General features: G+C 39.9%; 1 protein-coding gene across 1 annotated transcript; it reads right to left on the bottom strand.

Annotated features, from left to right (window-relative positions):
* Nucleotides 1–245: 245 nt before the first annotated feature.
* LOC130454701 (endogenous retrovirus group K member 6 Env polyprotein-like) lies at nt 246–1,997 on the bottom strand. The gene has a single exon (XM_056800615.1). The coding sequence runs from the start codon at nt 1,995–1,997 to the stop codon at nt 246–248; it is 1,752 nt and encodes a 583-aa protein (XP_056656593.1).
* Between the last annotated feature and the right edge of the window lie 12,336 nt (nt 1,998–14,333).

Genomic DNA, 14,333 nt, shown 5'->3' with positions numbered 1-14,333 from the left:
AATATAAATACTGATCTTATAGCAAAATACTGATCTCTGTAGGATTTCTTAGAAATACTGATCTGTATAAGATTCCTCTCCCTTTTCTTTTTGATTGTGTGGTGGGAGAGATCCCTTTAAAGAAAAAAAAAAACATCCTCTCTGAACAATTCAGGAGGGACAGACATGTGACATAGCAAACATGCCTTCATCTTCTCAGTATATAGCAAAGATTGGAATGTAAAATATCATGATACTCTGGTCTTTCATGGAACGGTCGTGTTCAATTCAACATTTTCAGGCACCAATTGCCTAGTGTGATAAGACCGTGCCAATTCTGGCAGTATGCCTTGAATGTAGGCTCTGTTTTTACAGCTTCTGCTGCAAAGTATAATCAAACCTATAGCCAATAATATGAATAAAATGATAGTACCAATGCTGGTTAAGTTAGCTCTACCAAACCAATTTTGGGGATCCAGGGAAGATAAAGTTGCTTCCCAATTTGCAGCTATGTTTGCAGCTTCATTCTCATATACAATTTGGTCTAATTTGTTGATCTGCTGTTGCAATTTAATAATGTCCAAGGTGCTGTTATGGCTTCCCCAAGCACCCTTGATGTGCTGAACGACCAGTTGCCATTCATATGACACATTATCATATGGCAACGGAGTAATACAATAACCCGTTTGATTGTAATGACAGGGATAAGTAATCCTTGTGCGTAAAGCTTCAACCTCTTTACCTAACCAAAACACAGCATCTTTTAAACTGTCCAGCTCATCTCTGTAAGCTAAGTCAATACTCTGCTGAGTGTGCCATAATTTGGAAGAGTTAGACACCACTTCCTGTATGAACTCATGGTTCTGGATAGAGGAAGTTAATGCCAATGTTGCCGTGGTTAGTGATGTGATCATGGCAATTACTGAGACTACGGCTCCTATAATCTCCAAGACCATTCTCTTGGACCTATGTATAACCATGTTAAATGCCTTTTGAACAATGTGCACAGTAGGCGTAGATGCCCACGTCTCTGTCAAGTTGACAGGTACCCACATTAAAGGTGGATGATACATGATAGCAACATATGAATCTTGGTTTTTAGGACTAAGGCATTGATGTAGGCGGCATTTTGTGCAGTTGATCTCATATAGACCTTGGTCATTTTTAAAAATTCGAAGGCTATTACCTACTAGCATTACATAAGGAGCAAAAACACATGCAGTGACATTAACGTGACTGTCATACTCAAGATCAAGTCCTGAGTTCTTCACCTTGATCTTAAACTTGTATATCGGCTGCGTGGCAGCCACTATCTTCCACTGCGTGTTCTGTATAGGACCTGCTTCAATAGCAAGTCTAGAACCAGCCATGTCCACTTCTAGTAAGTCCTCAATTTTCTGAAAATTCTGACATGGCATGTGCCATTTCTCATAGTCAGTGTATTTGCCTAATCGCGTCAGTTGTTCAGAGCGACCACAACGTAACCTGGGTGCCCAATTGTAGATGTTAAAGTCTGTGGTTGCCGGCATCTTAACCTTTCTGGGAACTCGGACAGAGCAATCTGTCCATGGCAACTCCTTTTGTACCGTACCTATCTGATTTGGACATAGGTACTTGTTAGCAGGGTGTTTAGGTTGGAACGTCTTACGTGCTAACTCATCTCCCATTCCTATCACACCCATGCCAACCCCTACATAACTGTTGTCAGTGGCATTTTTGACAATCCACGCTTGATGTCTGCGTGGTACACAGAAAGAATTACCAATAAACGAATTTCTAAAAGACATACAAAATGGAGGATACACAGTAGATCCTGAATAATTGTACAGAGCTCCTTCAGATTCTAGAGGAACACGTTTGGCTAGAATAGGGTGTGGTAGCCAGTCCGTGTTGTTAACATATACCAGAGGGGGCTTGTCCCTCCAAGTTAACATTCTCAAAATAGGAGGTTTGGGCACGATGGACCAGTAGACTTCAGCATGACAGATGTTCAGCAAAGTCAAAATAGTGAATGTCATCAGAGTAAATGTAATGTCAGTGTTCAGAGTGTGTGCATTCACCAGTGTTGCCTTTGATCCCGGTGCCCTGCGCTTGACCATCAGGTAGCTGACTGGAGACAGCAGCGATGCTCGTCTGCTTCTCGTCCTGGTCTCGGGCAGCCGGTGCGGTGCTAGACTGGTGAGCCTGTTCCTCTGCTCCCCTTGCATCTGGAAGTGGTTCCTTCCATGGTTTGAGATGCTTACTGGGAGTCCAGATCTCTCCATTATCTGTGGAAACACAAGCATATCCTCGACCCATCGTTATTAGTCTGTTCGGACCTCTGTAATCTTTGTCTCCTGGCAATCTCCAAAAAACCCAGGGCTGCTGCACCGTGTCCATTGTGTCATGACACTCAAAATGCGTCTGCATAGGTGTAGCATTCAGCCCTTCTGGGATGGAGAAATGATTGAGAGTTAAAAGTACCATCCTTAACAATTTGTTAGGAATAATAGGTTTGGGTTTAGAGATGTCACCTTCATAAATTGTCAGGTACTCTCCTTTTTGTTTTTGTATCTGGTTCTTGAGAGTCCTGTTAGCTCTCTCCACTATTGCTTGACCAGTGGAGTTACCTGGAATTCCAGTTTTGTGGTTTATATTCCACAGTTTGCAAAATTCTGCAAACCTTTTGCTGGTGTATGCAGTACCATTGTCAGTTTTTATCTGACTTGGAATGCCCAAATGCGCAAATGCTTCCAGCAAGTGTGCAATGACATGAGAAACTTTTTCTCCCGTTTGTGCCGTGGCCCATATGACCCTTGAGTATGTGTCAATTGTCACATGCACATACTTCCACCTTCCAAAAGGAGCATATTGAGTCACATCCATCTGCCAAAGCTGGTTAGCTTTGAGTCCTCGGGGATTAGCTCCTGGGGGAAGAGGTGTAGAGGAGAACTGGGCACACGAGCTGCATTGCTGGATTATCTCCTGTGCCTGTCTTTTAGTAACGTCAAATTGGCATTTGAGAGATTTCGCATTTTGGTGCAATAAAGAATGTGATCTAACTGCATCTTGAAAAGCAGATGCCACTAAGGTATCCACCTTAGCGTTTCCCTCCGAGAGAGGACCAGGGAGGTTAGTATGTGAACGAATATGTGTTATAAAAAATTTGTTCTGCCTTTGCCATATCACCATCTGGGTGGTACGGAACAAGAGATATAACTCTTCATCAGGTACAGGTTTAATCTTTGCTGTTTCCAGCGAATTAACCAAATTAACCACATATAATGAATCACAGATTATATTACAAGCTTGTACTACATCCCTTAGTACACTGCGAACTGCAGCTAATTCAGCTTTTTGTGGAGAGCCATAAGTAGTGTCTAATAACATTGTGCTATCCTGGACTACAGCTCCTGCTCTCCCATGTTTTGATGCATCTGTAAAAACGTTCACAGCATCTACAAGAGGATGCATGGATGTCATTCTTGGAAAAATAATAGGAGTCAATTTTACAAACTGCAGTATCTTATTAGCAGGAATGTGATTATCTATCTGTCCTGTATAATCTGCAAAAGCAATTTGCCATGGCAAAGACTGTGCAAATAAATTCTGAACTTGCTCTCTTGTTATAGGCACATGAATTGTACTAGGATCTATGCCAGTTAACTGTCTTGCCCTGTTTCTGATCTGAGTTATCAGTAAAATGATAAGTTCTAGATAGCTAGTGAGGGATTTAGTTTGTTGATTGGCTAAATGAATCCATTCTATGATGTGTTGGTCCTGATGTAAAGCACCTGTGGGAGTATACCTTGTCTGTAGAACAGATGCTATTAAGGGTAATGATGGATCAATTCTATACAATCTGGCTTTTGACACCGCTTCTTCCACTACCTTTATCTCACAATCTTGTGGGGACAGGCGGATATTGAAAAAACAATCCTTCAAATCTATAACTATCAGCTTCCAGTTTATGGGAATCGGACCCGGGGAAGGTAATCCCGGTTGCCTCGTCCCCATGTCCACTAGCTGTTCATTGATCTTCCTAAGATCATGGACTAGCCTCCACTTCCCTGCCTTCTTTGGCACTAGAAAAATCGGGGTGTTCCAGGGACTGTTTGATTCTCGTATGTGACCTAAGCTCAATTGTTCTTGTATTATGGCCTCTAAATGTACTAATTTCTCCTTAGATATAGGCCATTGGTTAATCCAAATGGGTTTGGAATTTAACCACGTGATAGGGTCAGCGAATAGCGGGGCGACGCTTGCCGCACCCACAAATTCTGTGTGCAGTTTGTCCGATGTGGTCAATGTTATGTTCATTGCGGACATCACCTCTCTGCCCCACAGAGATTGGGCAATATCTAGTACATAAGGTTTAAATATACCTCTATGTCCTTCACTATCAGACCACGATAAAGTATTCGCTGATTGGAGAATGTGCTCAGGAGTGCCTATGCCTATTAACTTTTGGTGAGGTTCAATGACTTCCCATGATTCTGGCCAATCCGTAGCAGAGATCACCGAGATGTCTGCTCCAGAATCCAGGATGCCAGAGATAACCCTGTCTTCTACAAACAAAGATATTATCATCCTATCCTGAGTCACTTTTTGAGACCAAAACAATCCATGGGCTGTGGAGTCAAGGCTGCTTTTTTGAAGCTTGCTCTTTAGAGAGAAATCAGCTTCAGGGAATATGGTCAAGTAAGCTAGATTGGTGTCCTTTGAAATGCAAAATGCTGGCTTTGCAGCAGCCAGGATGTGGAGCCCATTGGTCTCCTTATCCTGAAACAATGTAGGAAAGATTTCTAAACCTTTTGCAATGAGGTCAGGGTTGCCTAGTATTAACCCTTTTGCACCTTGAGGTACTGGAAAACGAAAGCTAGCTGGAATCCAAGTCGGTTCTGACTTCTCTTTTAGTACTATGCTTTCGGCTGCAATTATAGGGAATCGAAAAGAACACCTCATGGTTCTGCCCTGATTTATTCCTGGGCTCAAGGCTGGCCCGAAGTCTAGTTTAACTGGGTGTTAGATCCTGTGTTGGGAAGACTTCGCTTATTGCCAGCTCTGCACTCAGAAGCCCAATGCCTGCCCTTTCCGCATTTGGGGCAGATATCTGGAGACTTTCCTGTTCTTTTATTTGGACATGCTCTACGATAGTGACCTCTCCTGCCGCACGCATGGCATAGCCCTCTAAGCATTCTTGGCTGCTCTTGTACTGTTAAAATAGTTCGTGTCTCACCCATGCCTATGTCTTGGCAAGCTCTTAAAAAATCTGTCAGGGTCCCTGTAGCTTTAATGGGAGCTAAAGCTCTCCTGGCCTGTTCATTAGCATTTAAAAAAGCAAGGTCCCTAATGAGAACCTTAGCTGCATCTTCATGAGGGATATGTCTGCGGACTTCTGTACTGAGCCTATCCACAAAGTCAGCGAAAGATTCGTTCTGCTTTTGGATGATCTCTGTGTACAGGCTCTCTGAATCCTTCCCGGGTAGGGCTCTCCATGCCTTAGTGGCAGAGCTGGCTATCTGGTTAAAAACCTGCTCTGTGGCTGCGATTTGCCTAGCAATTGGTTCGAATTCTCCTTGCCCTACCAATTGTTCAAAGGGCACGTTGATTCCTGCCTGCCTGTTCTCGGAGGCCTGCAGGGAACATAGATCATGGAATTTCAGTTTCCAGGTCAAATAGTCACCTCCGCTGAGGGCGGACTCGGCTGCCAGGTACCAGTCAGCCGGTGTGAGTGTCTGTTGAGTCAGATTACTGAGGAGCGCTAATGTGAATGGAGCGATTGCCCCGTTTTTCAATACGCTGCTTCTGAGCATTTTCAAGACCTTACAGTCTATGGGCTTGTGCTGAGCAATGCGTCTGTTGGCATCCTCACGGTCCTCTATATACCTGACTGGGAAAGCAGAAATGCCCTCCTTGGCTTTTTGAGTAGGCGAGATCGGCTCATTCCTGAGTGAATCAGGCTTAGAAACTTCAGGCGAGCAAGGTGGGGGTGGGGTGGCCACGAGAGAGGCTCGTGAAGCCAACCCGTAGTCTGGGGGAGGGGTGGGAGGGGGAGGGGTCAGAGTGTTTAGAGAAGGATACAGCCTTGGAGTTGTAAATGACTCTTTTGTTTTACTCTCCTTTGAATTATAGCCTGGGGCCTCTGGAGGATCCCCAGACCATCCTGAACACTCTCCTTCCCTTCCCCCATCAGTCTCCTCAGGAGCAGTGCGTTTGAGATCCTGCTTTTTAAATTCCTGAGTCTGTGGAGATTCCTTCTCCCCTGCATTGGAGGTTCTAATAGCTAAATCCTCTAGAATGGTTCTGATAATTGACCAGGTGTTAAATACCGTTTTCCTGACTCTGTTACCTTCTTTTTGATAGTCCTTTAAGGATTGTCCTATAAGGTCCCATTGAGCAACTTCTAGCGTCCCCATAGATGGGAAGGCTGGGAAAGCCTTTTGAATTACTTGTAGCAAGGCTTTGATCTGCGCTTTAGAGACCTTCCTACCTCCCTGTTCAATTAACGACATGAGGAGTCGTATATAACCTGCATGGGAGGAAATAGTCAAACCCATCTCTGAGAACAACTCACCCTTCCGTTGGCCAGACTCGAAGGGCTTGTTCTCTGGCTTCGTCCCGCCTAGCCTGAGAAATCCTTCGCGTCTCGGGGCGCGCCCTCCCTACTGCTGTGAGAAATAAAGGTAGAATGCCACAAGAAAGTGGCAGGTGTGAGTTCTAGCCACGTTGGGGGCCAGTATGTAGCCTCCCGGCCTGCGAGAGGCTGCAAGGGGTGAAAGAGAGGATAGAGATAGAGTAGAAGTATTGATCCCGCGAAGGGCATGAACGAGCCGACTTTAGAGAGGTGAATAACCGAGTCAGTAGACAAATATTATTTGTATGAGCCACAGCTAAGCTCCGACCACTGAGTGTGACTATTCAGGCTAAAACCACCCAATGATCTCGATTTAACACCATACTGGTCAGAGGATAATGCTAGCTCAGATGGAAAGGAGATCAGAAACTACAGGAGGTAGATAATGCTAGGTAGCATTAGGAGAAAGAGAGGAAGTAAGGCAGGCCTGGCCTAAAGGCCAGGCCTTAGTGAGAAAGACAGAGAAGAGAGAGAGAGAGAGAGACAGGCAGGGGAGAAGATGTTCAAGTGTGTGTGTGGGGGGGGGCTTGCTGGGGCTCGTTTATTTATAGTCTTGACAGCTCAATACATATTGAACAGTTATATGATACCTCAATACATATGGATGAGTTACCTGGGGTATTCCCATTGGATAATGCAACTTATGACAAGGTGAAGGTGGGGTTATTATCCCCGGGAGAGTGAGACAAAGGAAAGCCAGGTTTCGCGCCTAAACTTCAGCCACGCTGGCAATAAAATTTATTGCCCTGCACAGGATGGCCATGAGCTCACTCACATTCCTTGTCTCTCCATAATGCCTATAGGCTGGACTGCTACATCTAGTAAAGGTCTCATTTCTCAAATATATAAAGAACTAAGTCAAATTTATAAGAATTAAAGTCATTGCCTAATTGACAAACAGAAAAAAAAACTGTTGGAATTGGAATGCAAATTGAAGCATATGATTTTTTTACTTTAGTTTAGTTGGATTTTTATTTTGGATCTTTGGTTTTATAAATTTTATCTTATAAAAACAAAAATATAGAAATATATTTTGCATGCTAAAACATGCATAACCCAGATAAAATTGCTTACCACCTCTGGGCAGGAGGAGGGAAAGGAGGGAGACAATTTGGATCATATAACTTCAGAAACCTTATGTAGGAAATTGTTATTACATGTAATTGATAAAATAAGATATCTTTACACAAAAATGAAAAAAAAAGTATTAAATTTTAGACATATTGAGGTATCTATTTGATATCCAGGTTGATATACCTTAAAGGCAATGAAAGATGGGAAACTGGAGATCAACAAACATGTTAGAGTAGATGGAAGGGTAGATGGAAGAATCATCATTAATAAGTTGGCAATTAAATCCAATGGGAGTGTTGAGATTACCAGGTAAAGTAATATAGAGGAAGAAAAGGAACCAGGATGGTTTCCTTGAGGAAAACAATTGTCAGTGGACACAAACTGGATGAGGATAAAGCAAAGAGAACTAAAAAGGAGTACTATCAAATGTAGGGGTAGAATGAGGTGATAATGGTGACCTGAAGATCTAGAGGGAATAGAGATTCAAAAAAGGAGAGAGCGATTAACAATGTCAAAGGCTACAAGCTCCTCAAGAAGAGAGATTTATTTTGAGATATGCAATTAGGAAATCATTGGTAACTTCGAGAAGAGCAGAGTCAATGGAATGATGAGGTTAGAAGCATTATAGAAAGTTAAGAAAAAAGTAAGGGGAAAGTAAGTGGAGATACCTATTGTAGATGGCCTTTTCAAACAGTTTAGCTATAAAGGGCAGAAGAGATTTCAGACAATAATTGGCAAGGATAGAAAAATCAAGAGAGGGTTTTTTGAGGATGAGAGAGATATGAAAATATTTGTAGGACAGAGAAGGGGCAAGTTGGGAGAGACTGAAGTTAAGTGAGAGAATGTGGATGGAGGGGGTACCTTGAGTATCTTTGGCAATACACACTAAGTGTTTTGGAACACATTAAGATCTTGGACAAATTGATACAAGGTAATACATGAAAAAGGAGGCATTTCAACTCAAAACATGGGACTTCAAGTGCTCTGATCTATGATGCCTCTCACTTTTTTCTAGTACAAAAAAATCAATTTCTTTATAATTCCATTTATTATTCCTTTGATTTACCACTTCAAATAATCCCTCCCTGGCCACTATTATATATATATATATATATATATATATATACACATATATCTTGTTTTTACTACTTAGAATGTAAGTTCCTTAAGGTCAATAATTTTACTGGTTTGTATTTTTTTTATAGTTGTGACCCCATCTCACAGAACACTGTTACATATAAGGTTCTTAGTAAATGCCTTTTCATTCATTTATTCAATGGGAATAGATACACACTGTATAAGGAGCTTTGCTGATTACAGAATATGGCAAGGGAATTCACTTGCTAGTTATCCCAGATATGTTTTCCTTCTATTACTGCCTTAACAACCTGCAAATAGGAATAGTTAAGAGAAGTGATGGATAATTCCTTTCTCTTATATATGATACTATAATGCTAGTATTCCATGGTCTACTAAGTGACCTAGAAGTAAATTCTGCCTTTATGTGGTAAGGATGATATTAGAAAATAAATATTGTTTTATTAGTTTAGGGATAAAAAGTAGAGTGCTGGTTTGAGAAAGAATTGGAGTTTGAAGCAGAGCTAAGAGGGCATGTTGATTTCAGATGCTGAGAATTATCGTTTTTCTGTGTCAATTACTCTCTCTGGCAGTTTTTGTTGGTCTGGCAGTTGACAGAGACCCATACTTAGAGACTCTCTCTCAAGGCTGGAGGAGATAACTTCTTTGCCTCTCTCTCTGTCTGAGGGAAAGATCTGAAGGAGTTCAGTATTTTCCTTTCCCAACATGAGAAACCCTATTGGCTTCTATTGTGGTTTTATAAAATGATTTAACTCTGAGAAGACCAAAGAAAAACCTGATCTTTTGTTTGGACTCTGTGAAGTTCAGAGTCCTAGCATGATTCTTGTTGAGATTCAACCGGCTAACCTTTGCTTTTTTATAATTTGAAGGTGAAGTTAAGAATTATAAGGATAATAGTGGTAGTTTTATTTACATAATATAAATTTGGGTTAGTCAGATCAGGGAGGATTAGTGTAATCTGTGAAACACAGGAGAAGTGGTTCCTTTCAGAACCATGGAGTTTATTTGGGTGGATTTACAAACTCTTAGAATTAGAAATCCTTGTTATCCTTATATATTTCAATCAATATTTTATTTTTATAATAACAGTCTCTCTAGCATCCTTGCACCTGGCCCTGAAGGGAAGTTCACATTTGAGCTTCACTTCATCACTGAAGATACTTCTAATTACATCTATCAAAAGTATCTGAACAGTTTTTCTATCTATTTTTATGTAGATTGCCATTCATTATTTTTACAATGTAGAATTAAAATTCATTTTAAAGCTCTTCCAATGCATTTCCCTACCTGTGAGAAGTAGTATGAGTATATGAGCTATCTTGCTTTTTTATTGACTCAGGTGCAAGTCATTTCAGTATCATATTTTCTGTGATAAAATAAAGATTGTCTTTTTAAAAATACTTAATATTTGAATATTTGTGTTTGAATAGTTAAGTGAACATTATTTATCTTTTCTATAGTAACAAATATAAGAGCCAAATTCTGAGGTTGCCTGTGGAAACACTGGGATGATTAGAAGAAATGCAACTGACCAAGAATCATAAAAGAAAAAAAATTCAATTAAAAATAATGAAGTAAATATAATTTTATATAACTCTGAAGTCTCATTTCATAGTCAGTGAACTGTCAAAAATGATTAAAATATTAACAAGAAAGGAATTGCGGAAAGCAAGTATAGTGGTATACATTGGCAAAGCTCTGAATTAGCCCAACTCTTCTGGAAAATAATTTAAACTATGCTACAAAAATCTAAATTATTCATTATCTTGGACCAAAAGTAGTTGCCTACCTCATGAATAGGAAAATTAAGATCCTAGTGATTCAATTTTTTCTTCTACCTTATAATCCTTATGAATAATCCTCTATTATTCAAAGACTCCTCCTTAATAAGAGTTCAGAGGTATACAAAAGGATTTTTTAAAGTACCAGAACCCAAAAATTATTTTATAGAACTAGAAAAAATTACAATAAAGTTCATCTGGATGAATAAAAGGCCAAAAATATCAAGAGAATTAATGGAAAATATAAGAAGGAAGGAAACCTGGCTATACCAAATATCAAACAACACTGTGTGGTATTGGCTAAGAAATAAAGTAGTGGATCAATGGAATAGATTAAGTAATCAACACTAGCAGTTAATAGCCATAGTAACTTAGTGTTTTATAAAGCCAAAGATCCAAGCTTTAGGGAAAGAATTACTATTTTACAAAAAGGGAAAGAAAAACTGGAAAGTATGGCATGGGCCAATATCTCACATCATGCACCAGGATAAATACAAAATGAATACTTAATCTAGAAAGTAGATGTAATAGTAGAAGTACTAGCAATAGTAATATGACAAGAAAAAGACAGAAAATGAATAGGTCAAGAGCAATTATTACTATCCCTAGTAATTATTTTTTAAACCCCTACTTTCCATCTTAGAATAAATGTATTGGTTCTAAGGCAGAAAAGCAGTAAGGGCTAGACAATGGGGGTTACGTGACTTTCCCAGAGTCCCATAGCTAGGAAGTATTTGAAGGCAGATTTGAACCCAGGACCTACCAACTCTGGACTTGGCTCTCCTTCCACTGAGTCACCTAGCTGCCCCCTTATTAATGACTTTTTATGGCATACTTGGAAAATCCAAATAATTAGCCAAGATACTGATTAATCCAGAATATTAATTAAAATCCTTCAGCAAAGGTACAGACTACACAATAAACCATTAAAAACCAACAATGAATCCAATCAATAATTATTTTCAAGTGCCAATTATGTGCCAGACACAGAGTTAAGTTCTAGGGATAACAAAAAAAAAGGTAAAAGACAGTGTTTACTTACACTCAAGGAATTTACAATGAAGTGGGAATACAGCATGCAATAAAAAATATACAAAACCAGCTACATACAGAATAAACAAGAAATAGCTAACAGAAAGAAGGCAACAGAATTTTAAAGGGTAGAGGAAAACTTCAGTAAAAAGAAAAGACTTTATTTGAGACTTTAAGGAAGCTAGAGAGATCAGTAGGTAGAGTGGAAGGGGAAAAAATTTCAGGCAGAGGGGAGAGCTAGAAGTAATTCCTGGAGCTGAGAGAGTGGAGTGATTTATTCATAAAATAGTGAAGAGACCAATGTCACTGGATTAAAAAGTGTATGATGAGGAGTAACCTATAAGAAGATTGGAAAGATAACAGGAATTTAGATGAAGAATGGCTTTGAATACTAAACCAAGCATTTTCTGTTAGACTTGTCATTTCTATCTAATAAGCTAAGAGGCAATGATGAAGAAAACTCATTTAAAATAATTACCAAATGCCTAATAAGAGTGACCAGTTTATCTTAGCACATAAAATACGTATACAGAGTCAATTACAAAATGTTCTCTAAAAAAGGATAAAAAAAATAACTTAAATAGCTGGAGAAATATTCAGGGTTCATAGCTGGGTCATATAAAGGAGCCAGTCAGAAATTAGGCTTAGACCAATACACCACACCAAATTCCACAATACATTCTAAATGTGTATTTGTTCTTAATATTAAAGATCGTACTATTTTAAAATTAGAAACACATCATCTACCTATCACAAATTTAGAGAGATGTTTTCAAACAAAAAATGGATGGTCATAATTACAAAAGATAAAATAAATAACTTAGAGGACATGAAACTGAGTGATTCTACACAAACCAAATTAATGCACCTTAAGAAAGGAAACAAAAAAATTATCAGTTTTCTCTCATGACTATATATCTAAGAAGTTATTGTAAGTCTACATATACATATATGTGTAGATATATGTAGATAAACAATTATAATTATATATATATTTATATATATATATGTCACTTACAGTTCTGATGGGGAAAGGGAAAGTTATAATGTGTAAGCCTTACACATTATAAGTCTACCCACCAGAATTTCAATATATCAGAGCTCTCATAAGAAATTAAATGGAATGAATGGTTAAAAGATATGAACAAACAGTATTCAGATAAAGAAATCAAAGCTATCAATAATCATAGGAAAATGTTCTAAATTACTCTTGATTAGAAAAATGCAAATTAAAACAACTCTGAGGTAAAATCTCACACCTTTCAAATTGATAGCATAGTAATTCATTTATGATTAATATGAAAACAAATACACTTGAAGTTACTATAATAATACACACATGTGAAATTATAACTTAGATTTTATCCTAGGACAGTGATGACAAAACTATGGCACAGGTACAAAGATGACATGCAGAGCACACTCTATGGGTACTCAACCACCCTCTGTCCTCCCTCCCCACAGAGTTCAAAGACAGGAGGACTCAGGTAGAGCTGATCCCTTCCCCCACTCCACTATCATATGGGGTAAAGGGGAGGGGGAAGACAGACAAGCCCAGAATGTGATGGTGAGGGGCACAGTAAGCTGTTTCTGGCAGGGGGCAGGCAAGGCACTTGGTCTAGGGGGTAGGGTGGGAGTGGGGCCTAGCACTCATAACTATCCTAGGACTACGTTCCTAGTCTGGTTACAAACATAGGCTACTGTCTGGGACTATATACTTACCACAAATCACACAGTTACAAGGTATCAAACTAAAAGGATTCTTAAGGTAATATAAAATTCTGGGCTGCTTAATTAAGTTTCTTTCTTACAAATGTAATTAGAAAGCAACCACACTGGGGGGTAGAGTCAATATGGCGGCTTAGAAGCAGCAGAAGTTCAGACCTCTGAAAACCCTTCCTTACCGATCACAAACTGACTGCTCCTAAGAGACTGAAAATCAAACCTAACAACAAGACAGAGCTAAGGAGCCCTCCTACTGAGTGTACCAAAAGGTACACTCCCCAAAAGACAGAATACAAGAACACTCAGGTTTATGGCAGAAAGGAGGTCCCAGGACCCCTGCCTCTCCCACCTAGAGCTCTAAGCATCCAGCAGCAGCAGGAACCTTTGGGTGGGCAAAGGCATTGGTCTGGAGGGTCTACCTTGTGGGCCGGCCTGTGCTAGGCACAGAGCATTGAACACAGGTAGTGGGGAAGGAGCTGGAGAGGGAGCTCAGAGTTGGCAGCCTGGACAGAGCTACAAAGACCCTCCATATTGCTCTACCCTTCCAGGAGGTTTTGGCCTCAGGGCACATTCAGCCCAATCCAACTGAACTTAATCCCATCAAAAGTCTTCAGAAGACAGGGAAGTCAAACTCCAACACCCCTCTCTCACAGATTTCTGGACTTTAATTTAATCCAATCGAAAGCCTCCAGAGGACAGGGAAGCTCAAAGTACAACACCACTCCCCCACAGACTGCAGGGAGAGATCTTATGTCAGAGCTCTAAGAGCAGAAACTGACAGAAACCCCCAAACCAAAAGAATGAGAGGAGCAAGAGCACAGACAAATACGGGGAGCAAGGAAGGGGGAAATATGAGCAAACAACAGAAAAGAAAGAAGAAAGAAATTACAATTGACAGCTTCTTTACAGGTAATGAGCAAAAAGCAAATGAAACAGAGTGGGATCAGCAAAGGAAAAATCAGAAATCCCAGTGAATTGGATACAGACTTTGGAAGAACTCAAAATGAAATTCAAAACACAATTAAGAG

This window comes from Monodelphis domestica, chromosome 5 (assembly GCF_027887165.1).
Source record: "Monodelphis domestica isolate mMonDom1 chromosome 5, mMonDom1.pri, whole genome shotgun sequence".
NCBI classification, from domain to species: Eukaryota; Metazoa; Chordata; class Mammalia; order Didelphimorphia; family Didelphidae; genus Monodelphis; species Monodelphis domestica.
The sequence above is the reverse complement of the archived record's forward strand: the minus strand, read 5'-3'. Positions and strand labels throughout refer to the sequence as shown.

Bases quoted from the DNA above. Each gene is read 5' to 3' on its own strand.
- LOC130454701 (XM_056800615.1), bottom strand. From the start codon at position 1,997: ATGACATTCACTATTTTGACTTTGCTGAACATCTGTCATGCTGAAGTC.